General features: G+C 61.2%; 1 protein-coding gene across 1 annotated transcript; it reads right to left on the reverse strand.

Moving 5' to 3' along the window:
• Positions 1–1,283: 1,283 nt before the first annotated feature.
• PDXK (pyridoxal kinase) lies at positions 1,284–26,068 on the reverse strand. The gene is made up of 11 exons (XM_069474918.1): positions 25,846–26,068; positions 16,158–16,212; positions 12,860–12,964; positions 11,671–11,754; positions 9,826–9,872; positions 7,606–7,691; positions 6,605–6,650; positions 5,333–5,444; positions 4,252–4,388; positions 2,340–2,406; positions 1,284–2,081 (listed from the first exon to the last, which is right to left on the reverse strand). Exons 1-11 carry the CDS (start codon positions 25,930–25,932, stop codon positions 1,969–1,971), a joined length of 939 nt encoding a protein of 312 aa, XP_069331019.1. The 5' UTR covers positions 25,933–26,068; the 3' UTR covers positions 1,284–1,968.
• Between the last annotated feature and the right edge of the window lie 1,490 nt (positions 26,069–27,558).

Consider the following 27,558-nt stretch of genomic DNA (forward strand, 5'->3'; position numbering starts at 1 on the left):
GCAGCAATTTTCGTCCGTCTGTGCACAGCACAGGGAAATACAAGAATTAAACTCAGGTGGGGACTCGGCCTCCGCAGCCAGACTGACAGAACCAGGGTGGACCCGCGTTCGCCAGAGCACGCTGGCCTCGGTCAGTCCTCCGCACACGCAGGGCCTGCACGCAGCGCTGTATTTTCAGGGTGAGTGTTTCACCGTCTCATTGAAGAGAGACACACTTAGGTTCTTCCCCTAGTCCTATACCTGCTCTTGAAATAAAAAATAAAGAAAGGGAAAAAAGCTTTGCTCACGGCTGGCAATGTGGCACGTGCCCCAGTCTCTACTTGGCAGTGACGGCGTTTCCAGTTAAAGGCCCACAAAGGCCAAGGGCCTGGTGACTCTGGCTGGTCCCTGCACTTGCCTGTGGGGGAGGCCACTGTCCCAGCCTTGGCGGGGGAGCCGGACACCCTGGCCCGGCGTCAGGGCACTGACGCGCGGGCGTGAACACATTCAGAAGGGAGCGAAGTGGGCGAGAAAGAGTGGAAGGGCAGCGAGTTCCAGGGGCACCAGCAGCTCTTCATTTTAGGCATTTTCCAACAAGGTGAAGGGTGCACAACTGCTAAGTGAGTCTTTCTGGAAGACACCAGAACTGCACTAGAAGAGGGTGCAGACTCTGGAAGAGGCCTGCCCTTGGGGCATGGAGTGGGGGTATGCCTGGGAGAGCCCACTTTCCAGGGGCCACATGGGCTCCCACGTCCCTGCAGTCTCCCTATTTCTCTCCAGGCTGTGGGTTCCCCAGAGATGCAAACCTCTGTACCCCTAGAACCGGGGTGCAGGGATGAGGTGGGGTATTGAGATCAAGGCAGGCTGAGATGGGCATACCCCACCTGCAGCCACACCTAGGGGGACCCCAAACTCTGGGCAGAGTGGGGCCAGGGAAGTCACCCCAAGCTGTGGACAACTGGACTTGTGTCAGAGCTGGCCTTTGCCGTCCCAGCCTGCCCACGGGGTCAGAGAGCTGCACCCCCCCATGCCAACACCCTCCCTGAGAGGGCAGAGAGCTGCAGCTGGCACAGAAGGCAGAGCCGGGGGGGGGGGGGCAAGGGACAAGGGCTGACTCTGTCCTCTGTCCCTGTCTGTACACATGCACTGTGACTCCACGCACTGTCACCAGCACTATGCGGCAAACACTCGGTGCTTAACCCATCATACCATCACTAGGTGAGTTTCCACAAGGAACCCGATGTGGTGCTTTTCCGAAACTTAAGCTGCCCACGGCCCTATCAGCGCCCCCTCCCGCGGCTCAGCGGGTACCCACGAGATGCCCGTGCGCTGCAGGCGTCCGCTGGTACCCGGGACGCTGTGGACCAACTCGACTTTGCGGGGCCCTGGCCGGGTCCCTGTCGAGGTGACCACAGCACCCGTGTGTGTCTGAGCAGGTTCACAGTTAAACAACAGCACGAGACCTGAAACGCCCAGGGCCTAGTGAGCAGCAAGTTAAGGGACAGAAACTCTGATGCAGGAACAAAGAGTAAGATCCGAATGACAATGAAGGCATCTGGCGTATTCTCCCAGATGCCAACGGCTAAAACCCCGCTGCTCTCAGAGCCGCAAACACACAGAGGCCACCCGAGCCCAGCCCACTGGAAACTGGGCTTCTGCGCGGCAGCGGCGACCAGTGGCCCCCGTGAGGTTCCCCAGGGTGGCGGCACTGGCCTCGTGTGCCCACCCTCTCACGCAGGACGCCCCTAGACGTCAAACGGGGACCGGTGTCCCCCGGCCGAGGAGCCTTGGGGAAGGGGAGGGATTGCTTTGTTACTGTTTACAAAGTGCAGCTGGCACGTGTTCACGATGGAGACCAGTTGATGCTGGACACTCATGAACAAAAAAATGTCAAGTTTCGGTCATAGCTCTAAGGCAGACGTTACATTTTTCACAGGGACAAGAACGGAGACACCAACACGCTGTGCGTCGCGGGTGCGCACGCCGGGCTCACAGCACCGTGGCCTGGACGACGATTTCTGGGTCCTCGATGTCCTTTTTGCTCTGGACCATCCTCAGCTCCAGCTGGGCCGGGTTGGGCCTCAGTCCTTCCCCAGCTTGGGCTGCAGGGCAAACCAAGGACGGGCCCCCTGAGTTTCTGTCCCCCTGCCTGTGCGAGCCCGCTGCAGCCCGGGGCACGTCCCCAGTCCCCGTTCCAGAAGCACCGCACCGCCGCCCGATCCCACGGGCCAAGGCCAGCTGGGCCACAGCGACCCCTTCACAGCAGGAGAGACCCTCACACCCTCGTAGCAAGTGACAACCCCTCTCTCCCGCCCACTTCTGGGGCACACGGGCCACGGGGGCAGCCCCGGCTGGCGTACCTTTTGCACACTGGATGGTCCTCCGCAGGACATGATGCATGGCTGACACCGTCTTCTCACAGGCCACCTGCAGGGAGGAGACCCGCTGTGGACCACCTGGGGCTCCCATGTGCTCATTGCTGCCCGGAGGATTTTCAGGGAACACAAAGACCGTCCGTCCCACCCTCTGAGCCACCAGGGAGCTGCCACCAGGGAGCCGCCACCAACCAGCTCACACGTTCCAAACCCTGCATGGCTGCCGGCTGCTCCACCCGCCAGAGCGCCCCCGGGAGAGCTGAGCAGAGGCTACTATCTAAATAACCAGCTCCCACCAGGGGCTGCCGCACGCCCTCCACCGCCTGGAGGTAGCAGGTGCCCGAGGAGAGCTCCCGGAATTAATTAGTTATGACGATCCTACAGGGGAAAGAGCTGCTGCCCCAAACTCAGCCAAAGTCATCACTCAGAGCGTCTCAAAGTCAAAGGCTTAAGGGGTCAGCATGCGGGGGGAAGGCCGGAACTTGCCTCCGACTCCGCAAACCCAGACTGGCACAAAGACTTGGCCTTGGAGCCGCGGCACCCAGGCCTGCTCTGGGCACCAGCTGGCGAGTTTCCGCTGTCCTGCACCAAGTGAAACTCCTGCTGCTGCCAAGCACACAGGGCAGGCCGGCCACCCACCCTCGAGGGGCGCAGGCAGTGGGGAGACCGTGAGGGAACCACACACTCCCGTGATGAGTTTGGGGTTGGCTGCGGGCCTGTCCCACGGGAGGGGAAGGGCTTCAGTGCACACCTTTCGTTTTACAAACCAGGAGCCGGAGACTCAGCCTGACTTGGGGGGAGCGCCTGCCCCCAGGGGGACGCAGCCCCTGGAGGAGCCAAAGACAGCACCGGGGAGCCAATTCCAGACCCTGACGTCCCAACTCTCCCTCCCCCGAGTGTATCCCAGGTGGAGCGGGTGTCCCTTCCTCCTCCTGCCTCTCCCTCATGCCTGCCCCGCCCACGTTCCAAAGGGGCGGCAGCCTCCCCACTGTGCCTGAGCCCACCGTGCCGCACACGGGACACGCACACGGGACACCAAGGGGAGCCTGGCTCAGTGAGCCCCAGGGCTGGGGACGGCAGTGAAAGAGGACACATCCGATGGCCAGCTGGTGGGGCCTCAGACAAAAGCAATCTAAGAGGTCACAACGCAACTTTCCTGCACACAGAGCAGAAGGTCGCCAGTGAACCCAGCGACGTGGCTGTCACGAGACTCCCCGTCCCTGCCATGCCTCATGCTTAACTGCCTGGTGCATGAGAAAGGCCCCGACACCCAGGTACGAAACCAGCCTAGCAACGAGTCCGCCCTGCCCAGCAGTGCCCGGGCCAGGCGCCGTGTCTCTGTGCAGACGCAGGGAACGGTGGGACAGACGTGGGGTGACCCACAGGGAGACGGGTCTCCACGCCAGTCTGACCCCGACGCCCGCCCGGCCCTGAGCCTCCACCTCCCGCCTCCCGGCCCGAAGCCGGCGTCCAGGCTCCCAGGCCCTCAAGTCACTGCAGTGGTTACGTGTTAGGAAACACGCTGTGCTGTGCTGCTCTTGTAGGAGCAGCTCCTAGGTCACCAAGGATGCCACAGCTTGGCACACTCATAGTCTGGCGACAACGTCAGACAGCAGCACCTGAGCCAGGGTGGGACCCGGTGTGTCCCGAACACGTGCTCCCAGGCGAGCTCCCACACGCAGCCCTCTGACCATCCCACTTCCCACATGCGGGAGGGAGTGGAGGGACCCACGGTGTTGGGGTCTGACTCCGGAGCCCACGGCCCGGCTGCCGCCCTCCCCGCCGGCACTGGAGCCAGCCCTCTCTGCTCAGCCGGGTCCCTCCCCTCCCCATGGCCATCGTGACAAGCTCCCTGAGGCACAGGGGCGGCCGTGGGGGGAGTGTGCATGTCACTGACCTTTAGATTGTTGGGGTGCTTGTGTGTCCACGCCAGGAGCATGGCAGCAAAGAGGTCCCCGGTGCCCACAAAGACGGCGTCCACCTTGTGAATGTCCATCCGGATGCGTTCGGTCCCCGTGGAGCCGTCAGGCCTCCCTGGGGGCAGAGGATGGGCAAGGGCACTAGGACCCACGACTCCACTCCCAGAAGGCCGGCGTCCATGTCCCTGCTCCTCCCGGCACTGCAGCAGGGAGGCCACATGGGCAGAGCGTGGGCCCTGGTCAGGTGCTCACAGCTCGGAATGTGTGTGGTGACCCCCACCCCCATTCCAAGGGAGAAAGTGACAGGCTGGAATCTCAGAGGGCCACGTGGTCAGGATGGCCCAGGGGACACCAGGCAGCTCCCCAAGAGAGCAACAAGGGCATGAAGAACCAGGAACCGCCTGGACGTGCTGAAGAGTGTGCGTGTGCATGTGCATGTGTGCGGGTGTGGGTGCGTGTGCGTGTGGATGCGTGTGCATGTGTGCTCAAGAGGCTCCGTGCCCACAGGCAGAGAGCGCGGCACGGAGGCTGCACACGGGATTGCTCTCCGCAGCCCAGGGCTATGAACCCGGGCTCAGTCACTGTCTCAGCCCGCGACCCCAGCCTCCTGTGTCACGTTCACAGTGTTCAGAGAAAATTAACCCAGGTGGTGTCTGTACCCTGGAACAATCAGCACGGCCCGGCAGACGCGCCCCCAGTGAGGTCAGGGACGGGGACGGGGGTCAGGAAAGCCGATTCCAGCCCGTCCACTCAGCTTACTGGGCGGTCCAGGGCGCCTCACCTGACCCCTGAGAACCGTAAGTGGGGGCACCACCCCGGGGCTGCGGGGCTGTGGGCTGGGCTGTGGAGCCCCGTGGTGACCTGCAACACCCCCAGGACCCCCCAGGTCACAGAAGCCTCTCCTGATCCTGTCTGCGTGTGCTCTTCCTCGAGGCTAGTGGGACTTGCCGAATGAGATATAACTATCGTTCTGCTGAACCCAAAACATTCTTGAAGCCTCAAAGGACACCTGCGCGGGCAGGACCAGAGGCGCCGAGGCGCGGCAGGTGGGGCACTCACGCGTCCGCTGGCTGCCCAGCGCGATCAGGTAGTCGCTGCCCCGGGAGGAGGGCAGGTCGGAGCTGGTGATGACCACCGTGTCGGGGCCCATGGCGTGCAGCATGTCCATCACCTGCGGAGCACAGGGAGCCTGTCAGCACCCACTGGCCCACGCCACACGCAGAGACGACGCTTCCGCAGAGGAGCGAGCTACGTGGTCAGCCACCGTCCCCTGCATCGAGAGCCCAAACTGCCATAAGCCCCTGACACACTCATTGGCACAGGTCAGGCTGAAACCAGACAGCCGCACCCCCCAGGAGCTGGGAAGGGACCCCGGACCCCAGCCCTTCTGGGGTGACCCCGAGATCTGGGAGGAACCATGGAGGGGTTCGAGGGCCTGGGGCCATGAGGCGCCCCCCAGGTAGGTGACCAGAGCAGGCCTCCCCACACCCGCGGGGACCCGGCAGGTAAGTGGCCGCCCTGCAGCAAGGAGGACCCGGCCTCTCCCCAGGTCGGCTTTTCTGCGACTCTTCACGGCACGGCTGCCCCGGAGCAGCGCGTGTGCTGATCCCGCAGCGGCGCCCTTCACTCCAGGGCCAAGCGCGGGCGAGAGAGGAGTCCCTGTCACACATGCACCACATGTATGTACACGTATGTACCTCCCATGTACACCCCGTGACATGCACACACTCCCATACACACACCCCATATACCACACACACACATGCCCTCACATGTGCACCTCCCACGCTTCTCACGAACACTGCACATAAACAGCCCCCCACACACACACCTCTCACACACACATACACCTCACACCCGTCACATACACTCTACACACACACACACACCTCTCACACCCGTTACATACACTCTACACACACACACACACCTCTCACACACACACATAAACACCTCACACCCGTCACATACACTCTACACACACACACACACCTCACACCCGTCACATACACTCTACACACACACACACACCTCTCACACCCGTTACATACACTCTACACACACACACACCTCTCACACACACACACACACCTCACACCCGTCACATACACTCTACACACACACACACACACCTCTCACACACACACATAAACACCTCACACCCGTCACATACACTCTACACACACACACACACCTCACACCCGTCACATACACTCTACACACACATACACACCCCCACACACACGGGTGCACCGACACCCATCCGGCCGCCTGGCTCCTGGTGGACCCAGAACCGCGCCCGTTCCACCCAGGCCCGGCAGGCGTCCTTACCGCCAACGCTTCCTCCTGGCTGTGGATCTTCCGGCCGCTGAGTAACCTGAGAGACAGGCAGGGACGAGGTGACCCCTCTGCTTGTGTGTGACACTCCCAAAGCCACGGCCGCCGCGGCCCCCCATCCCCACAGGGAACCACCCCAGTGCCCGTGGGTCATCGCAGGCCATCGCGGGCAGGGCCAGTGTGACGTGCAGGTGGGTGAGGGGCGGGTCAAGGGAAATCTGAGTTTAAAAGTGAACTCTCCCATGTGACAGGTCTGGTGAGGCTCCAGACCGTGGCCAACGTCCACGCGTGACGACGGTGAGGAGCAGTGGCACAAGCCCCACTTAATATGCCACCGTGCGGCACCACGGACGCTCCTGGCCCCCGAGGTGAGACGTCACCCCGCATGTGGACGGGCCGGGTCAGGGGATCCCAGGCCCCCGCCGCCCGCCCAACGTGCCCGGGAGGCGCAGGCAACGGGGCCCAGCCCAGTTGAGCTGAGCTGCACGGGGGACCCACGGGGGACCTGGCGGCCTCCCGCCCACGCACTGGGACGCTGGGGCTTTCCCTTGGGGTCTGAGTCCCCAGTCGGTCGGGCGGGCTCACACGCCCACAGGCCTTTAGACAAGTGATACGGGGCAGGTGGGTCCAACACCGCCCCCGCCCCATGGACAGGTCCGGGTGGCAGCTGTCCAACCCAAGGCCTTCCCAGCTGTGTGTGCCCTCGGCTCCCCAGGGCGCCCCTTCCCCTGTGTCTCCCCAAAGGGCCCTGCTGTTCCGGAAAACCGCTGAGGGCTGCACAGTCATCCCCAGCACCTGCTCCTGCCATCACGAAAAGCGAGGCTGGGACCCCGGACCCAGGTGGGCAGGGGCCTCCCCACCCCAGTGCCAGACCAGGGCGCGACCCTGGTGGCCGGAGCAGGCAGCCCCCAGGGCAGACGTGGAGACACTTCCAGCACGTTCTTTGCAGCTCTGTGTGTTGGGGCCTGACAGTTCAGCCGTGTGAAATTACTTACTCGGCCTCAAACTGGTTGGGGGTGATGATGTCTGCAACCGGCACGACCTTCTCTCTGTACACGGGAAGGAGGTCCGCCGGGACGTACTGGGGACAGAGGAGACAGGGAATGGGGCCGGCTCAGGCTCCGGGGAGGGCGCCAGAGGGCACACGCCAAAGCCTGCCGTGGGGCCTGGACGCTCGGCCGCGGAGCTGAGGCCCACGCCACACAGGCAGTGAGCGCTCCAGACGCGTCGGAGCCGGGAACCCAAAGGGCCCGGATGGGTCCTGCAGGGAGCTCTGAGGGTCTGGGAGGAGGAGGAGGTGGTCCCAGGCCCATGAGCTCATGTTCTGAAGGACCAGGGACTGGACCGTGAAGGAAGGAAGGAGGGAGAAACGGGAAAACTCCGAGGGGTGGGTAGGAATAGCGGCCCTCGTCACCCTAGGAGGGCCGGGGCGCGGGCGGTGGCCGGGTGTCCGTGGGGATCAGGAGCCTGACGCGCACGCTCTTCCCAGCTATGGGCCAACGCACCCTTGATCTACTCATTTTTTGTCTTAAGTTGTCCAGCAAACGATTCAAAACGACAGTTTTCTTTAGCTATCAGATTTCTTTACAAAGCATCCCAAAGCCCAAGTCCACGGTGAGGACAGAGGAATTCTGTTTGCTTTCTGGCACCGGCTGGCTGGCCTGAGTTTCCAATCCCTTCCCCTCACTCTGCTCCCGGGAGCCTCCCTTGGGGACCAGCTGGCCCCCACGGATACACCTCAGCGCCTGGCACTCACAGCACGCAAGCGTCACGTGTCAGCACTGAGGTCAGACAGGTGCAACCCCGACGCCCCAATCCTTGGGCTTCGATCCTTCAGGGGTGACCGTGACGTCAAAGAAAGGCTCTTTACAGCCCGATTTCAGTGGGCAGGCCCGACACACTCCTCCTAACCTCCTGAGAAACTTCAGATGCAGGATTACTGCTTGTCTGAGCCCAACACGCTCGCTCATGGTGAGGCCGAGCTCGGCTCTCAGGGAAAACAGATCTGCCTGGAGTCGAGAGACCGGCGCGTGGCCACACTGCACAGTGGCCTCGACTCCTGATGACGCACACACAAGCGCCCACCCCCGGGCCAGCAGAGCCCACCGCGGGAAACGAAGGGAGAGCAAGACTGCAAGCTGGGACCCACGGCGAAGGGCGTTGGTGCAGGAACCTTCCAGAAAACAAGCACAGGAGAGGGTGGATGGACAGACAGATGCTGAGCAAGCCATCTGGTTAAATGTCACTGATACCCTGACCTCAGCTGCTGACCCAGCGGGCAGGAAGGGCACTGGCCGCCGTGCAGTGTAGACCGTGGCTGGCCCGGCCCGCTGCACTCTGTGAACTTACAGCGGGAGCAAACGAACAAACTGAACAACCACAACGAAGAAAGTGTTTACAGAAAGTCTGGGTGTTGAACTGCTGAGTTTGAAACCCACAGGCAGGACAGTCTCCGAGTTCCTTCCACCTCTGACACTCTAGGCTTCCGTGCGGGCCACCGGCGAGCCCCCCTCACCTGCCCGCCACGGCTGGGGAGCCCCGGCTGCCGCCGGCTCTTGTACAGCTGGTGAGCTGAGAGTGATTTTACATCTTCAAAGGGGGAGGGAAGAAATGTCAAAGAAAGAATAACATTTGACACATGAAAATGACAGGCACTACGAAGTTCAGCGTCCATACATGAAATTTTACCAGAAAGCAGCCAAGCCCGTTTGTTGACCTGTCGGCAGTGGCTGCCTCTGCGCTGCGGCACCGGGACGAACGGCCGCAAAGCCTGGAAACTTATTAACCACCTGGGCCTACGGGACCTTCCCGCACCTCGTCTCTCCCTCCTGACGAGGCCACGCCCACACCTGACGGGGCGCCTTGCCGAGGTCGACACTCAGAGGGGTGGCCTCTCCCCCACTCACACGTCCCTGCCACGAGACTTGCATTCCACTCACTCTAGTTGTGGCCCCAGGGCCGCATGAAGCAAACGGAAAATCTTACTTGTTGACGTTCTTGTTGTCACAATACTGACAATTTAATTCTAAAAATGTGCATTACATGAAATCAGTAAATTTCATTTTTCTATTTATGTTTACCTTTAAATTACACTTGAGGTTTTTATTCTATTTTCGTAATAAAACACTGTGGCCCCCAGAAAAGTTTCTGGGTTTTTTGTGTTAGTCACTGTGTTAACGGGAAGAGCTGTGCTTGCCGCGCGCGCCATGACTCACCATCGAGCCTTCGCCGTTCCACTTGTCGCCCATGACCGGGTCACACACTGTGGAGACACAGGCATCTGATCAGCAAAAGCTGCAGCTGATGCGTGACGAACCGTCAGTGTTTTTTTCTTTTTTGGAGACAGGGTCTCACTCTGTTCCTGGGGCTGGAGTGCCGTGGCGCCATCACAGCTCACTGCAGCCTCCAACTTCCGGGCTCAAGCGATCCTCCTGCCTCAGCCTCCCGAGCAGCTGGGACTACAGGTGCACAACACACCTGGCTAATTTTTTGTTATTATTTTTAGTTGCTTGCCTAATTTTTCTATTTTTAGTAGAGACTCAAGGGTCTCACTCTTGCTCAGCCTGGTCTCAAACTCCTGACCTCAAGCTATCCTCCCGCCTCAGCCTAGGATTACAGCCGTGATAATTCTTTAATATGGTAAAAAGATATGTAACATAAACTTTGTCATTTTAACCATTTTTAGCTGCCCAGTTCAGGGGCATTACGCACACTCACACCACTGTGCAACCATCCCCTCCACCCACCTCCGAAATCTTCCCATCACCTCAAACCGAAACTCTGTCCCCATTACTCAGTACTGACTCCCCATTCCCCCTCCAGCCCGCACCCTCTAGGCTACTGCCTGTCTCTACGACTGTGCCTATTCTAGATAATTCCCACGAGGACACTCATGATATTTGCCAGTCTGAGTCTGCTTCCTTCATGGAGCATAACGTCCTCAAGGTTCACCCATATTGTAACGTGTGTCACAATTTTCTTACTTTTTAAGACCAAATAACGTCCCGCTGTGTGGACAGACCACATTTGGTTTATCCATTAATTCGTCAACGGACACTGGGTTGTTTGCACTTTTAGCTGCTGAGCGTGAGTGTGCAGGTGTCTGGGAGAGCCGCTATGTTCAGTCACCTCAGACACAGGATGGAATCTCGGGCCACATGGCAATTGCCGCGTTTAACTTGTTGGGGGCCACCAGCCTGTCTCCACGGCGGCTGCGCCGTCTGACATTCCCACCAACAAGACATGCGGGTTCCAGTCTCTCCATACCGTCGCCCACACTTGTTACTTCCCATGCTTTTGGGTATAGCCATCCTAGCTGGTGTGAAACGGTATCTCCACACTTTATTTTTAAACTTCATGTACACAAAAGCTTAGGGAAAAGCATGGCCTCCCATTTTCATTGCTCCTGTAACTTGGCACTTTGAATCTCTCTGTCCAAGATGACTCTACGCTCTAGTTAATTCTGACCTAGTTTATGATCCCTCGCACCTTCTTCATGAGTGACACCGACAGTACCCTCTCGTCACCCAAGCGAGACCAGCAGCCCCTTCCTCCTCCTGCCTCGGGCACATCAAGTCCAGGCCTCACGTCGTCTGCCCGACAAGCACGGTCCCTTCGCAACAGTCCACGGTGGGCAAAGCAGCGTGCGGGGGCAGCGTGTGCACCAGACCACACCCAGGAAGGGACCTCGTCGGCAGAGTCGGCTGGCACTGCCTCTTCTCAAGGCCGTTCTATGCAGACACCCCTGAGGCTCGGGCCCCCCACTCACCAGCCGTGATCTGCCTGGGGTGTGACGGTGCCCCAGCACCCCCGGCTTCACACACGACACGGCTCCCGACCACATCGGACCCTTCCTCTCGCCCCTGCCCCACACAAGATCCCAGGTTCACCTTGCAAGTGTTTCTGAGCGCCCCGCGGGCAGGACACAAAGGACAGGGTGTTGATTAGAAAGGGGGCTGCGCTGTCCCTTCCCAGGGCTCCCAGGCCAGCCCCACTCAAGAAGGTGACAGGCCAGGGCTCCGAGGCCACAGAGCCAGGCCCTGCCTGGGGCCTGCACCTACCGTACACGAGCCTGGAGTTCTGCTGCTTCAGCTCCTGCACGATGTCCACCACCATGGCCAGGAACGACTTGTCCCTCGTGTACCCTGGGGAGGGGAAACCAGGTCACCCCCGGGAAACAGGGCACGCACATTGACCCACAGAGAACAGGAGAAACGGGCAGCAGCAGGCTGCTCGAGCACAGAGAGTGGCAGGGGGGGCCTGGGAGCCAGCAGCCGGGTCCAGGCGAGGGTACCCCCCAGTCTGTAGTCATGGGGGGAGGGGAAGCTCAGCGTGTCCCAAAGAAACGCTGAGTTTTAAAGGAATGGACCCATGGGTGACAGGTGTATGCGTAACTGTTTCCTTTGTTTACAATTTCCATTTTTTTTTTTGTAGAGATGGGGTCTCGCTATTGCCCAGGATGGTCTTGAACTCCTGGCCTCAAGCAATCCTCCCACCTCAGCCTCCCAAAGTGCTGGGATTACAGGTGTGAGCCACCACACCTGGCCTATTTTCCATTTTCTTTTCTTTTTTTCCTTGTATTTATTGAGACAGAGTCTTACGCTGTTGCCCTGGGAGTGCAGTGGTGTCATTGTAGCTCACAGCAACCTCCAACTCCTGGGCTCTAAGCGATCCTCCTGCCTCAGTCTCCCAGGTGGCTGGGACTACAGGCTTGCGCCACCACACCCAGCTGTTTTTTTTTTCCCCCCTTTCTTTTTGGTAGAGACAGGGTCTCATTCTTGCTTAGGCTGGTCTCGAACTCCTGAGCTCAGCTGATCTTCCCACCTCGACCTCCCAGAATGCTGGGATTACAGGCGTGAGCTACCGCGCCTGGCCTATTTTCCATTTTCAGAAAATCAGTATATGTCACTTTTAGCCATGTGTAAAAATACAAATTGTGGTTTTTTTTAAACCAGGAAGTTGACAAAGGAAACCAACGCACCCGGTGGCAATGTGTCCCTGCCTAAATGTGACCCCTCCTGCCCCAGGCAGCATTCCCAGCACCCCGGCTGGGCCCTCTCCCAGGTACTGGACCCCCAGTGTGGACATGGAAGTGGGGGTGATTTAGCCAAGGACAGTGGGCAGTCACCGGCCCAGTGGGCACGGCATGGCTGAGGGTCCCTAGGACACGCCGAATCCCTCCTGAAGGAGGCAGGGACAGGGGCGAGCCTGGGATGGGGGTGCTCTGGGCCCAGCCCCCCTGGACCTCACCTGTGAGCACGTAGTCATATTTGTTCACGTTGTTCAGCCTCAGGCCGTCGTACAGCTCGTGGAGCTCATCCGAGTTCAGCACCTGACCCTTCCAGTGGGCGTAGCCTGTCGGCAGAGCAGACCACGCGGTGTGTGGCCCGGCCCAGCCCTGACGACCGCCCACACCCCGGGGGCACCCCTTCCCCACGGGCTGGCGCCAGGCTTGAAGGAGATCACCCAGACGTGGTGCTGTGGCAGGTCCCCGATACCTGTCCGTGGGGGACCTCAAAGCCCCCGAAAGGACACCTGCTTCGCCACTGCTGGGAGCCTTATCACTGCCACCAGCAGTGCCCACCCTCCGCTGCCGGTTCCTGCTGGAAGGAACCCAGCACAGGCGCTCAGCTCCCCCGGCCGGTGGGACCTGAGTCCTATTTCCTGACGAACCCGCCACCCACCTCCTCCGACTTAGGGAAAAACAGAGGCCAAGCGAGTGGCTCCTCCGGCAGCCCAGGAGCCCTGGTGCCCCCCTCCCACCCCAGCCTGCCAGGGAGTCCAGGCCGGGTCTGGGCCCTTGTGCGTGTCCCTCACCGGCACCTGTCCCCAGCCTTCTCAGGCCCTGAGGCTCCCTGAGCCCACACCAGCCACTCCTCCGCTGTGAGGACCAGGGAGCCTACCGGCTGGTCACCTGCCACCCCCTGCACCGCACGCCCCCCTCCCCCACATTCCAGGAGCCACGCTGCCTTCCCAGTGCCCTCAGGCCTGGGACCTGCGGGTGGGACGCTCCAGAAACCCTGCCCTGCGCAGCTTCACACGTGGCTCTCCAGCCCAGCTGCCCTGGGGGGCAGCTCCAGGTATGGAAACTGAACAGGGTGTGGTGTGGCCTCTGGGGACTGGAGGCGGGGACAGGCAGACACAGGTGGGCAGCCTGAGGCAGGGTCAACGCGCACACCCACTTCTGTCTGGGAGTCTAGTTTTCTGGCAGGTCCAGGCAGAAGCCACCTATGTGACCAGCCCCAGGGACAACCCGGGGCACTAAGCCTCGGAGGAGCTCCCAGAGGACCCCACCCCACATGCCCTCCCACCCAACACGCGCCATCACAGGGGGATCAGGTGCAACCTGAGACACCCCCCCCCCCAACTCCTAGTTGTACCGTGGACAGAAACAACAACACGTCTACAAAAACGTGCAGACGGACGTCCACAGCAGCACAATTCACAGTGGCCAGGAAGTGGAAACCACGCAGATGTCCCAGGGCCACCTGACCAGGCTATGTGAGTTTCTGGTGAACTTGAATAGCAGTCATGCGCGGTGTGAGCTGCGTCCTGGGCACGCACAGTAGGGCCACGTGGTGGAAGGAGCACGCGGCGGGGCCTCACCAGGCAGCCTGAGGAGCGCAGCCGTGGGCCAAGGCGCTCACGCGTGGAAGTGCTGGGAGTGGAAGCGCATGGCGGGGGGTGGGGGGCCCACAGGCCTTTCCTGCCCACAGACGGCCTTGCTCTGACGGGCCTGGCTCCGTGCTCCCGGGAGGCCAGCACCGTAAAGAACAAGGTGCCTCCAGCTTTCCCGTGAAAACATCCAGCACTTCCTGGTTTGCAGCCCAGGACCCTGCCCTGCGGAATCTGCGGAACAAAGCGTTCGCTGTTCTGCTCGCTGTGGGTGACAGGCCCTGCTCTGGCCTGGGGTTGGGGGCGGGGCAGGCTGGGGGCCGCTGAGTTCCGTCCTAACCACAGCTCCCCGTGGCTCCCAGATGCCACATGGGGCAGGGGTGGGTTTCAAACTCACCAGCCTCACGTCCCAGCAGCACAGTGCAGACAGGGTCGGGGGGACCCTGCAAAAGGGGCCCCAGAGGCACTCTGGGGGGGCCACCCTGGAAGCCTCCTAATGAGGCTGTGCAGACACTGAGCCCCTGGGCCAGGTGCAGGCTCCCCAGCCACAGACAAGGCTGCCCGGGGTCACCCCAGCCAGGCGGGTCTGCATGGCACGGGGAGGAGGCTAGAGGGGCAGGCTCTCCTCCACACTGGGGGGCTCTCCCAGGAGCCACAAGGTGGTCCCCACTGGAAGGGAAGCCCCCACCCCTGTAACCGTGCTCTGTACCTGAGGGGCTCCCAAGCTCTTGGGGGGCCTGGTCTCCACCCGCTCCCCCCTGGGGCAGGCCTTTCTGTCTCTGACCCCTCTGAGAAGCTTCCCCGGGAGCCCCCAGGGCCCCTCCCTTCATTCTGGACGGGGAGGGCAGCTGATCACAGAACCACCCAATCCCCAGAAATAAACTTAATTCACCGTCCAAGCCTGTTCGGCTCATTCACTTAAAAATAAATTGGGGCGGGGGTCAGAGTAGCCAAGGTGAACACGTGGGTGTCAGGGAGGTTCCCCGGGGGACTAAGCTGCTTGGGACGTCTGCAAATTTCACAGCACCTGGCACGCACAGCAAGCAAGGGCAGGAGAGGACTCCTGGTGACACTGGGGTCTCTTCATCTGAGCCGGGCACCTAATTCTTTCCTCTCAATTTGTGATTTGCAATAAGCGCCCTCCCCCAGGAAGAGCACATCCAGGAGAATTACAGAAATCCTTCCTGAGCATGAGGGCCGCCCGGCCTCTGAACCCTGCTGGTGCTCTGCCGGGCTGTTTCTGGAATGTTCTGTGCCCTTGGGGTTTCCGGCTGGGCTCAGTGTGATTTCAGGAGAAGTGACGTGGAGTGTTTCAAAGAACTGAATGGCTTTGTTCTCCCGCCAACGGGACAGCAGGGGGCAGGGCAGACGCCTCCCACCTCTGCTCCCCAGGGGTGGGGGGGTGGGGCGCCCGGCACCCGCTCCTGACATTCAGGGCCTCCCGAGGACAGCGACCCTCGACCGTGAGCCAACGGGACCCTCGGAGTCCTGAGCGCCGAGACAGACACACGCAAGCCCCGCAGCCCCGGCGCCAACCACCTACACGTCCACCGCGGGGCAGCCTCCTCCCGCACCGAGGCGTCACCCTGGTGGGCCGGGGTGAACAGACACGCCACACGGCAGACAACGGCTGCGTCCACGCATTTTGTGCAATTTACCCACTGAGCTCTCAGAACCTCAGGTGGGTGCCAGGATCACCGTCCTGTCTCAGAGAAGAAAACTCAGGTGTCGAGAGCTTACAACGCCTGCTGCGGGTCACATGGCTCCAAAGCAGCTCTCGCTCTGCGACCAGGCAGACCCAGGCCCTGAACCCCGATGTGCTGTGCGGGCCCTGCAAGGAGCATCACCTCGGGGCTCCATTTCCCTTCCACACGGGGGGTGCCGGCCCAGGGCCACTGCCCGGCCCACACTCAGTTCCACGCTGGCGCCTTACCTGTGTGGTTGGAGAACTGGACGGAGTTCACGGCGTCGATCTCAAAGCCCAGCACCTGCAAGACACAGAAGGAACAGGTGTAGGAGTGCCAGGTCTGGGGTCCCATTAACCCACAGCAGGTGCCCAGAAGAGGGGAGTGACCAAGGCGGGGCCGGTGCCGGGTCCCCCAGGCGCAGGCTGGGGGTACACAGTGTGGGGAGCAGGAGGCTCTCCCAAGTCAGACTCGACATTTGCACTTTTGGGGCCTGCAGATGGGCACCAAGCAACCCTAAGGATGGAGACCCAGAGGTTACCGCCCAGCCTGCTGGAACTCGACGGAGACGTGCTTCACAGATCATTCTGGAAATCCCACCAAAAGGAAGTGCTCAGTGAAACTAGCACAGGGTGTCTGTCCAGACACTGCACAAGGGCTGCAAGGCCATCTTCGCTGTGCGAAGGCGGGTCCCGCCCCCACCCCGAGGGTGCCTCAAGACTGCTCAAGACTGCACAGGTGAGGCTCAGAGAGGGAGGGGGATGGGAACCAAGGGGAGCGGTGGCCGTGTGGCCGTCTTCCCACATCTCCAGGCAGTGGCTCGGGCCTCCTCAGCTCCTGCGTGCCGACAACCCCCCAAACCCTCTCTCTCCACCTGAGCCACCAACCACTGTGCGAGCCCCACCTTGGCACTCAAACACCGGCAGCTGCCTCTGGGGTGAGCGGTCAGGGCAGCGGCTGCCCCTGGAGGAGGGGGCGGGTGGGTTCCGGGTGCGGGTCGCAGCCTATTTCCCCAGTGGGTGGTGGTCACGCTGTGCCCATTCACTGAGCTCTATACTTGCGATCTGCATTCACCAGGGTCTCTCTTGGTGAATACCTTTAAGCCAATGTTATCACTAAAATAATGAAACAAAAATTAGCAGTCTCACTAAACTAAAAAGTTAAAATTGGCACTTTGCAAATTCACTTGCCTGATTCGGTGGCCTCCTATTCACAGATAGTTTGCAGTATTTCAAATCCCTTAAAATTCTAATCAACGCTGAAGAAACAGATTTTAAGCAGCAATGACACAAATCCTGAAAATCCTGCCAAAATATTCTGCCCCGTTGCTTCTGGATGCGTAGATAATTAATCCCTTGGGGCTGGCAAACATATCTGGGAATGAAGTCGCTATTTTCTGCTTCTAAATGAGAGAGGGAGTGCTAAGCCCCTGGGCTGGCGTCTCCATTTCAAATACCGCCATCAAAGGCAGCTTGTTAATGGGTCTCACAGGCTGGTTCGGACGTTTCCAGAGTGCTCCTACCACACCGCATGTGCAAACGAGGCACCACTCCAAGGCAAGTCGAGATGCCGGCAGGCAGAGAGCCCAGACTGGAGCCTGTGACCCCAGAGAACGGGGTCTCCTGGTGTCAAACTCATCCTCCAGCCAAACTCACCCTCCTGTGCTAGGCCCTGTGACCTGGGGCCAGGAGGGAGGGGAGAAACTGGAGAGGGGAGGGAAGGACCCGGCTCCGGCCAGGCGGCTGTGCCCCCGCGTCACCCCTCAGCAATCCTCTTTCCTGGGCCCTTCTTCTCTGGGCAGTGACAGTTCCTTCCCACAGTGGCACTGAATCCGATCTGTGGCTTTCCCGCCACTTGCAAGATTCCTCTTCACATCCCCCAAAACCCCTGAGCACAAGGCAGCTGGCGCCCCCTGCCCCAGCTCTAAGTTCTAATGACCCAGCCTCGTCCCTTTCATCCATGGTCACCTGCCTAAAGCAGATGCCTCCTTCCAGTATCTTCCAGCTCTCTTTTTCTAAGGGACGAGGTCTTGCTCTGTCACCCAGGCTGGAGTGCAGTGGCTCGATCACAGCTCCCTGCAACCTCCAACTCCTGGGCTCAAGTGATCCTCCTGCCTTAGCCTCCTGGGTAGCTGGGACTACAGGTGGGCGCCACCACGCTCCACTAATTTTTAAATTTTCTTTGTAGAGTCAGGGTCTCCAGATGTTGCTCAGGCTGGTCTTGAACTCTTGGCCTCAGTGATCCTCCTGCATCAGCCTCCCAAAGTGCCAGGATTACACATGTTCCCTTCTGTCTCCTCCTTTCTCCCGACACCTGGCTCAACAACTGTCTCCTATTAAGCTGTGTTAACGTGACTGCTCTGATTTCTGTTTCGGGGCTGGACCCTGCCTGATCCACCCCAACACGGAGAGCGGCTGGGTCCTCCCCAGGGCTCACCTCCCGCCCCGGTGGCAGGGCAGACCAAGTGCCTGCTCTGCACAGCCTGCATATGAGCCACCTTAAATGGGAATAGAGCAGGGTGCCCTGGGGCCCTATTGACCGTCAGGGCCACTGCGGGCCACTTTAGGGACAGCCGCTGGATGTGCTCTTAGGGGAGAAACACCTGGTTTTACAGTAAACCTCATACCCAAAATAGACTGCGGGGCTCCCATGGCAGGGAGAATTCTGAGTGACCTTCAGTGGCCCTGTCACCCTGTGTCCCCCCTGGAGCGTGGGGAACCTGTCACTGTGCTCTCCCCCACGGTGACAGTGACGCTATTGTCCAGAGGAGTCTGACTACGCGAGCCCTAGTTTTCCCAGGCTGGCAGGCAGAGGGACATCAGAGAGAGCAGAAGGGGGAGGAGGACTCAATGAACCGCTGCTGGCTTTGAGGGCGGCAGGTGTGGGGTCGGTGTTACACGCAGCCAGAATCAAAGCCCGAGTCAAGAAACTGACACAGATGACAGTGAAAGCAAACACAATAAACACCCCGGCCGTCCACGTCCCTTAGCGTCCACTTAGCCTGCTGCAGCCTCCCGCCACCCGCGCTCTCGGCCAGTCATCCCTGGGATCCGTCCGGTGGACACACACGGCGGGGCCCCCGCACCGCGCCCCGCCTCCCCCTGCCGGCTCACTCTCAGTCCCCCGGAAGTGCTGACACCTGGACACTGGCGGCGCACACTGTACATCAGCCCCCACCCACACCGCGGCACACAGCCCCCCCCCACACCGCGGCACACAGCCCCCCCGAACTCTCCCCGGTGCCCCATCGCTGCTGGACGGCACATGGCAGGCCGGTTTAACCCCGGCTCGCTCCATTCCTGTGACGGTCTCAACTGGCCTCGGTGCCACCGCTCTGCCCCTGTCCCCGATGTGGGGTCCCCACCCGACCTCCAGACATACCCTCTAAGCCCCAGACTTTGGGGGGCTGCTGCTGCCCTGGGGTGATGCCCAGCGCCCCCCGCCGTACGTCCTACTGCCACGGCCCGACGCCCCACTCAGCCTCATCCCTACCGTCCCGTGGATTCCACGCTGGGGCTGCAGGGCCACTGGCCACTCTCCGAACCCCTAAAAGCTCTGAAACCTCTGCCTTGTCAGCCTCCTTCCCTGCTCAACTCTTTCCCCAGACTCTTTCTTTTAGCCTCCATGACCCTGCTGAAAACCTTGCCCTCTTGGCCTTGCTTCAGCGCTCCAGACCCTGGGTGGGATTCTTAGGGGCTCCCGCCTTTCCTCATGCCTCTGACGAACGCCGGCCCTGGCCCAAGCCCCCGGCCTCGGGCTCCGCTGGCAGACCCACTCCTGATACGGAACAGACCAGCGTGTCCGCCGGAGAGTCTGGTGGGCAGAGCTGCCGGTTGCCCCCCAGTAAGCCGCCACTCCCAGCTGCAACTCCAAGGTCACTACATAAGGGGAACGAATGCTGGGAGCTCGGGGAGCTCAGAGGTGGGGAGCGCAGGGCTGAGAAGCGCCCCTGCAGGTCATGGCCAAAGGGAGGCTTTGCCTGTCAGCACATCAGTGCACGTGGCAGGGACTCAGGCAGGCTGCGCCCGTAGTCCCAACAATCCCAAGCAGAGCCTGGGCTGGGGGAACCTGAGAGAAGGCTCCGGCTTCTTCCCCGCCCCCCACTGTGCATGGCCGTCACCAGCGCACCTGGGGAGGGCACTTCCACTGCAGTCACAGCGTCAACAAGGACTCAACTGCTCTCCCTCCCGACTCCCTTCTCCCTGCCACCCGCAGGGCACGCATGTCCTCCTCCCAGACACCCCTGGGTCCATCCCTCCGCGCAGACGGTGCTGCTGCGTGCCGGGGGTGGCTGCCCCGTGCAGGGGGTGGCTGCCCCGTGCAGGGGGTGGCTGCCCGGGGTGGGCGGCGTGCGCCCCCAGAGGCCACGTGGCTGCCTGAGTTGCTGCATCATCAGCCGCTCACAGTGAGGCAGACACAGCAAGACACTGCTCAGTGATCCGCCCTCCTCTGCGGAGGCAGAGTGACTCAGAACAGCGGGAAGGGGGGAGCTCTGGAACATTCCAGTGCAGTTCTCCACCCCAGCTAGACCGCAGGCTCAGGCATTCCAGGGGACAGAGGGTATCTGCAGCTCAGCATTCCGGGTGTCATCTGCCCTAAGGACTCCTCACTGTGGCTCACTCAGCAAGACCTTAGCCACTTTCACAGAAAATTGCAATTAGGGAAGGGGGACGAGGAGCATCACGGGACTGCTGTCGTCCCGCTCAACTCTTTCCCCATCTGCTCCCAGGCAGCCCTACAACTCAGCTCAACCACCTCCTGCATCCCCTGACCTCCCAGGGGAACTTCCATGGAAACGGTCCTGTGTGCCCCAAAGCAGCCTCCCCACCTGACTCACCCTAGTCCCCATGACCACCTGCACCTGTGCGTGCACCCTCGCCTTGGCGCCACACCTCGGGCCCCATCACCTCCGCCCCTGCCCTGCTCACAGCACAGGGACACCCAACCCATTTCTGGGCTCCCGGTGCCAGGCAGGCCCCACACGGGAACCACGCACTGCCTGGCTGGGCACACCGCAAACCCCAGGAGAAGGCAGAGCTCACAGCTGGCTCAGAAGTGGGAAAGCCATCCATCGAAAAATGGGACCAGTAAGTTTTTGCTTTTCTCTGTGACGGCCAGAGAGGAAGAACAGAAACTCAGTCCCAAACTGAGAGAGTTAGGAAAGCGAGAAACTAACCAGTTCTGTTTCTTCTTGGAGAAATACCAAAACAGAGCCTGTGTTTCTAGGATCGGGACACCTTCTGGCTCAGACCCTGGGGCTGGCCAAGGCCAGAGAGAAAGAGGGAGAATTCCAACAAGACGGCAGGGAAGCAAGGAGATCAATGCAGCCTGGGAGCACGAGGGGGTCCCGAGGACCCTCAGAGGCTTCCCGACCTGGGGCACCACCTCCGGGGAGGCAAATGAGGGCCGCCCTGGGCAGGGGGGAGGTACGCTTCTCAGCACCGGCTCCCCAGCAGTGCCGGCAAATGCATGTCACCTTGAAAAATGTTCAGGCAGGCCGGGCGCGGTGGCTCACGCCTGTAATCCTAGCACTCTGGGAGGCCGAGGTGGGCGGATCGTTTGAGCTCAAGAGTTCGAGACCAGCCTGAGCAAGAGCGAGACCCCATCTCTACTAAAAATAGAAAGAAATTATATGGACAGCTAAAAATATATATAGAAAAAATTAGCCGGGCATGGTGGCGCATGCCTGTAGTCCCAGCTACTCGGGAGGCTGAGACAGGAGGATCGCTTGAGCTCAGGAGTTTGAGGTTGCTGTGAGCTAGGCTAACGCCACTGCACTCACTCTAGCCTGGGCAACAGAGTGAGACTCTGTCTCAAAAAAAAAAAAAAAAAAAAAAAAGAAAAATGTTCAGGCAAAAACTATGTCTTTTAAAGGGCAGGGTGACATTCTTCCAGTATCTTCTAAATGCAGCTCTGGAGAAGGACAAGGCCCTTTCTATCCAAGCAATTCTAAGAAAAACGTAAAGATTTTCATTTACGTGTCAGAGTGTTTCAACTACTTACCCGAAGAATCCCGTGACCAACACCGCATCTCTGAAGACCACCTTGCAGCTCAGGAGATTCTTAAAGGTTAGAGGTTGGAAAGCAGGTCCTTAGCCCGAGCAAGCCCCCTGGGACCCCATCGTTAGTCTAGGAGAGCCCGGGGTGACTTGCCCACCAGGTCCCCATAGCTCTGTGGCTTCTGCTCCTGTCAGCAGGCCAGTGATCCAGCGGGACCTTCAACCTCTGCCCTAGATACTTTTGCCAACGTTACTCAGCAGGTGGGAGTCAGAGCAGGTGTCCAAGGCCAGGTTTCCAGGCCAGGGGCCCACCCCTGCCTCTCCCTGCAGGGTGCTCGAGCCCCAGCAAACAAGCGTGGCTCGGATGTCTGGGGTCCGCGAGCAACGGGCAAGGACAGCCAAAGGAGGAGGCTCACTGCCGCAGGCCCCAAACCGAGCCATCCTCACAGCACCTTCTAGTGGGGGCGGGGGGCCGTGGTCTTGCTTTCCAGTCAGGGCAACACGGTATTTAAGTGGGTTTTGAGCTAAGGCCCCAGGTCAGGTTCTCAGAGCCCTGGAATCCAATAACTTAAGGTCCGATGGGCATTACCTCCTCCTGCTGCCATGACCCTGTGGGCTACACCTGTGCCAAGATCCTCCCGCTCAGGGCCCGCGGGTGTCTGGTCTGGGGTGGCTGCTCCAGAGGCTAAGGGAAGGACAGGGGTGTCAACGCTGCCAGCGGGAAGCTGCCAGCTACCCTCCTGGACATGCCGTTGTCAGGACTGGTTCCACTGCCACGTGGGGCGCTGGCAGCCCTGGACAGCGCCTGCTGCCACTCTCAGGAGACGCTCTCGCCGCCCAGCTTGGCGGGAGGCGCAGGCTCCATGGCCGTGCGGGCAGTGTGGAGACTCACGGCGGTGCTGCCCCCCATGTCCAACAAGGACAGCTTGATGTCATCAGCTTCTGGCTGGGCCTTTAGTTAAGCCCTAAATTTAGGCCACTTTCAAATTTCTCTGAAGGTGCCTTCTGACCCACAGTGGACTGAATGGTATTGCTCGCCTGGAACCCGTGACAGGACAGTATTTGGAAAAGGGTCTTTGCAGACGTGATAAAGATTCTAAGACGAGATCACCCTAGATTATCCGGGTGGGCCCTGAATCCCATGACAAGTGTCCTCCTAAGGAGAGAAGACTCTGAGGAGAAGGCCACGGGAAGACAGAGACTGGAATGACACAGCCACAAGCCGAGGAACAGCTGGGGCCACCAGGGGCTGGAAATGGCTGCTCTGGGCAGCCCAGGAGCTGCGGCCCTGTCCACACCTGGACCTCAGACTTCCGGCCTCCAGACTACGAGGGACAGATTTCTGCTGTTCTAAGCCGCCCAGTTCGTGGTACTTCGTATGGCGGTCCTGGCAAACGAACACCTCACCCTAGGCGTCACGTTCCGTGTTTTCACCGCAGCGGGAAGCAGGGGGCAGTGAGGCTGCCCCGAGGGGCCCACAGAACGCAGGCTCTCCACAGACGCAGGAGGCCACTCGCAAGACCCAAAGCTGCCACCCTGGAAGAACCGGAGGCTTTCTTCTCCCAGGAGGGACAGTCTCAGCGGGGTTTGTGTGTGGGGGTGGGGGACACCAGGCGGCCACACTGCACTCCATCCATTCCTTTTCCTCTTCTCCCACCTGGAATCCAAGCCAAAGCAGCGGGGAAGCCCCCGACCCAGACGCATCACGAGGCCTGTCTGTCCTTGGTACAGGCCTAACCTTGTCCCCTTGCCCTGCAGACCCCGCGCCTGGCCCTCCTTGCTCTCTGCAAACCGACCTGTGCTGCCGGACGCTGCTTCTCCTGCCCACACTGGTCATGTTAACATGTCCCCTACCGCCACTGAAATGTACCTTGGACTCAGGCCCAGAGACTGAATCCAAACACAGGGTCCAGGTTCCACTCCCTTCTCTTTGGTACAATGTTTTTCCCAGCCCAGCCCAGGGCAGTGGGGGCCGCAGAGGGAGACGGAGAGTGGTGTGCTCGGAGGGTCTTGCAGAAAGCAGTGGGGTGGACATCTCTGAAGCCCAGATGTCAGGCTGCCAGTCGGGACAGCAGGCTCGGGCTGAGCCCAGCACAACGGCCATGAGAAACCCTGGCACCCTCTGCCGACAGAGACGGTGCCTGGTTTACAGGTGAGGCCCACGAGGCTCAGAAACTGGCGCCAGGTCCCTTGGCCGAGCTCCAGGACCAGCGATGTCTACTTTAAGGCAGGAAGCGCACACCCAGGTCAGTCCCCACACGCAGCTCTCCAGCACCCCCCACATGCCATGCCCCTGGGGCAATCTCTGGTCTCTTTCCAAGCAGCATTAGGGCAAATCTCTGAGGCCCAGCCGGACCTTCCATTCTGCCCACTTCTAAGTGTTCTTTCCTCAGATGCAGCCACGTGAACGAGCCTTTACAGTCCCAAGCTGCACACTATCAATCAAAGTTAAGACCCACCCCCCCAGCAGCTTGAGACTTGACCTTGTGCAGCTGGGCACCAGGGAGACCCCAGGGAGAACAGCAGCTCCATCCATGGGAGGCCCTGCCCCAGGCAGGTCACCAGGAGGACCCCCGTTTTTGAGTAGCTGGAAGTTTGGAAACCAGGGACATTGCTAGAGGACCCAGCGTGAGCCGAGGAAGGGAATTTTGCCCAAGGAAGGGAGAAAGGAGTTTTAGCAGCAGGTGGACGGGGAGGAGGGACCCGCACACTTCTGCCATCCGGGCAGTGAGCTGAAGCTGCTCTCAGAGCCCGGCCGGTCCCAGCCTCTCTGCCGCTCCTGCTTCAGGAACCCCGCACCTTTCTTCCCGAGGACAATCCCACCTCCTCGGTGACCCTGCCCACACAGTCCGTCTACCTGTGGTTACCTCTCCTCCCCACACCCCAGCCTGGGCTAAGGGACAGGTGCACCCTGACTGCCCCGTGCAGGGTCTGCCCCTGCCATACATGCTCCCTAGCTCAGGGACCAGACCAAAGGGGGCAAGAGGGTCCCTCCTCCTGGCTAGGCCCGCCCAGCCCTCCTGCTGCCCACAGGGCAAGGAAGTGCCCAACGCCCTGGTTCTGCCTCTGGCCAGCGTGACATCCACTGCACCCAGGCCTCATCCCGCCTGGCCAAGGGCCACCCAGCTACAATGAGGAAGCCGTGAGCTCCTCGCTAAGGACAGGTGGGACAGCAGGAGGACCTGTTGGCAAGGCAAGATAAGGCTCTCCAAGGACAGCTTCCTAAGCCACAGAGCACAGTCCTGAGCTGTCTCTGGGGTTCTTTTCAGAGTGCACGCTTGTGAGGGGTGGGCTTCTCTGCCAGGGGTGCAGCACACCCTTTCCTCTCACCACCCCCTGGAATGGGCACCATGGCCTCACTGTCAGTGGCCTTACTCAGGCCTCCTGACCCACCGGGGGCAGGTACGGAACCCTGGGGGCCCCAGCAGGTGAGCACGCAAACACCTGCAGTCACCCCGCCCGCCCTCCCTCGGGACTCTCTCCGCTCCAGCGGGGCATCCCGGGGGCGACTCCTCCGTGCCCCCCCAGGCCTGCCGCATTTGCTCGCCTCCTGGAAGCCCCTGTCCGCAGCTGGCCCGGCTGGCAGGAAGGGGCAGGGACCGGCAGGAGCCAGCGGCTGCGCCACAGCTCGTGCTCGGGGGGCTCATCCTCCCTGAGCACCCCCCCACCCCCGACGCTGGGACCAATCCCACTCCCAGGGGCCCACCGGGTGCTCAGCCCCCCTTCCGCCCCCGCAAACCGGGCGGACGCGGGAGGCTCAGCCCAGCGCCTGCCTCCCCGGCGCTCCGCGCACCCCGAGCGGAGGCTCGCCTGGGGTGGCCCGGGCAAGGTCACGAGGAGACCGGCCGCGGCCACCACGCAGCGGGCCCGCACGGCGGGCGCGGGGACGCCCGGACGCGTTACGTAAGGCCGGGCGGCGGGTCGCGGCGGCGCGTACCTGCAGCGGGAACGTGGCCGCCCGGTTGCCCACGTAGCCGCGGACGACGTGGCTCTGGATGGAGAGCACCCGGCACTCCTCCTCCATGCCGGGCCTGCCGCGGCGGCGCGGGGCCGGGCGCGGGTCACGGGCTCCGCCGCACGCTCTGGCTCAGCTCGGGCTTGGCGCGGCTCCCGCTCGGCGCAGGCGCTCGGCTCGGACGCCAGGCCGCCTCCCCCTGACCTCCGCCCGCGGCTCCGCACCCGAGTACCGCGCGGCGCCGGGGCGGGCCGGGGGCGGGGACAGCCGCGCAAGCCCCGCCCCTGGAGAGGAACCGGGAAGAAGCGAAACCGACCCCGCCAGCTGGGTCTGGGTGACCCGGGTCGTCCTGCGCTCTGGCACGTGGGCGGGAGCGGCCACCCCCGGAACGCTGGGTCTGGACTTTCATCTTGTCCAGCAGGACGCTGCAGCGCCGTGCATTCATTCATTCAACACACGTGGCCGGCTGGGGCACTGCGCCCTGCGGGAGACGCGGGGGCCGGCGCCACGCCCCTGCCCTCCCTCCGGCGTGGCCCTCGGGGCTCAGCGGGACGAGAACTCGCCCAGCACGCAGAGCCCGAGAGTGGGCGCGGGCACAGCGCGGAAGTGAGCCTTCCCCGCCCGCGCTGCGCCCTCCCTGCCCGGCGCCCACCCCGGGGGCCTCAGGGCGACCGCGTTCGGCCGCCTGCGGACCCAGAGCCCGCACCAGGCCGCCCGGCAGTCACCGCGCTGGACGCGCAAGCTCTTGGGGCACGGGGCCCAGTCTCGCCCAGGCGAGCCGGTGGACATCTCCGCGGGCCGGGACCCCTCTGGGGACCCCGAGTGGCGTGGCCTGCAGAGGCACCCAGCCCTGGCCACGTGCCCGGCCCTCCAGCCACAGGTGTCCCAGGGCTGGGCCACATGTCTGGTCCCACCCCCGCTGGTTCTGCCTGCCCTCAAGGACAAACCCAACTGGTGGAGGCCCAGCCCCTGCCCTCGCCTCGGCTGACGCACTTCCTGCCCTTCTCTGAGCCACCCAGGGAGCTGAACCCTCCCTTGGTTCTGGACCTACAGACATGGTGATTTGGGTCCCTGGTGCTGAGGAGTCTGTGCAGGACATTGCCACCGAGGTCCAGATCTTAAAGAGGAAGTACACTGAAATTAGTAATAACTAATTGAGGTTTAATAATAGCTAACACTTAAGTGGGGTGCAGTGGCCGGCACCTGTAGTCCCAGCTACCTGGGAGGCCGAAGGATCACTTGAGCCCAGGAGTTCAAGTTCAGCCTGGGCAACAAAGGGAGACTCTGTCTTGATAATAATAATAACAATAATAGCTAACATTTATTGAGTGCTTACCATGTGCCAAGAACGTTTTATGCATGAACACATTGAACCTTCACAACCGCCCTGTAAGGTAGGAGTCCATCCCATCTTACAGGTAAGGAAACCCAGGAGGAGAAGCTAGAGGTTACAGAGTTGGTGACAAGTGTTGGGTGGGCCCCAAGAACCCATAGTGGCAAGCAGCGCTACCCACTGCCCTTACTGACCCTTTGTGGCCCTGCTCGGTGAGGTCATCCGCCCTTGGCTCTCGGGAGGGTCTGATAATCCATCTCCTCCTGTGCAGGTGATTGCATTTCTCCCACCTTGGTCTGTCGCCCATGGTCCTCTCCCCACTCACTGGGCAAACCTCATAAGCACCCTCCCCCATCCTCAGT

This window comes from Eulemur rufifrons, chromosome 7 (assembly GCF_041146395.1).
Source record: "Eulemur rufifrons isolate Redbay chromosome 7, OSU_ERuf_1, whole genome shotgun sequence".
Taxonomy (NCBI): Eukaryota; Metazoa; Chordata; class Mammalia; order Primates; family Lemuridae; genus Eulemur; species Eulemur rufifrons.

What these genes read in the sequence shown, in the direction of transcription:
- PDXK (XM_069474918.1), bottom strand. Translation starts at nt 25,932, where the DNA reads ATGGAGGAGGAGTGCCGGGTGCTCTCCATCCAGAGCCACGTCGTCCGC. An exon ending in GGAACGGCGAAGGCTCGATG is followed by an intron (nt 7,692 to 9,825) that starts GTGAGTCATGGC and finishes CTCTGTCCCCAG; the next exon opens with TACGTCCCGGCGGACCTCCT. An exon ending in GCTGGGCAGCCAGCGGACGC is followed by an intron (nt 4,389 to 5,332) that starts GTGAGTGCCCCA and finishes CTCTGCCCCCAG; the next exon opens with GGAGGCCTGACGGCTCCACG.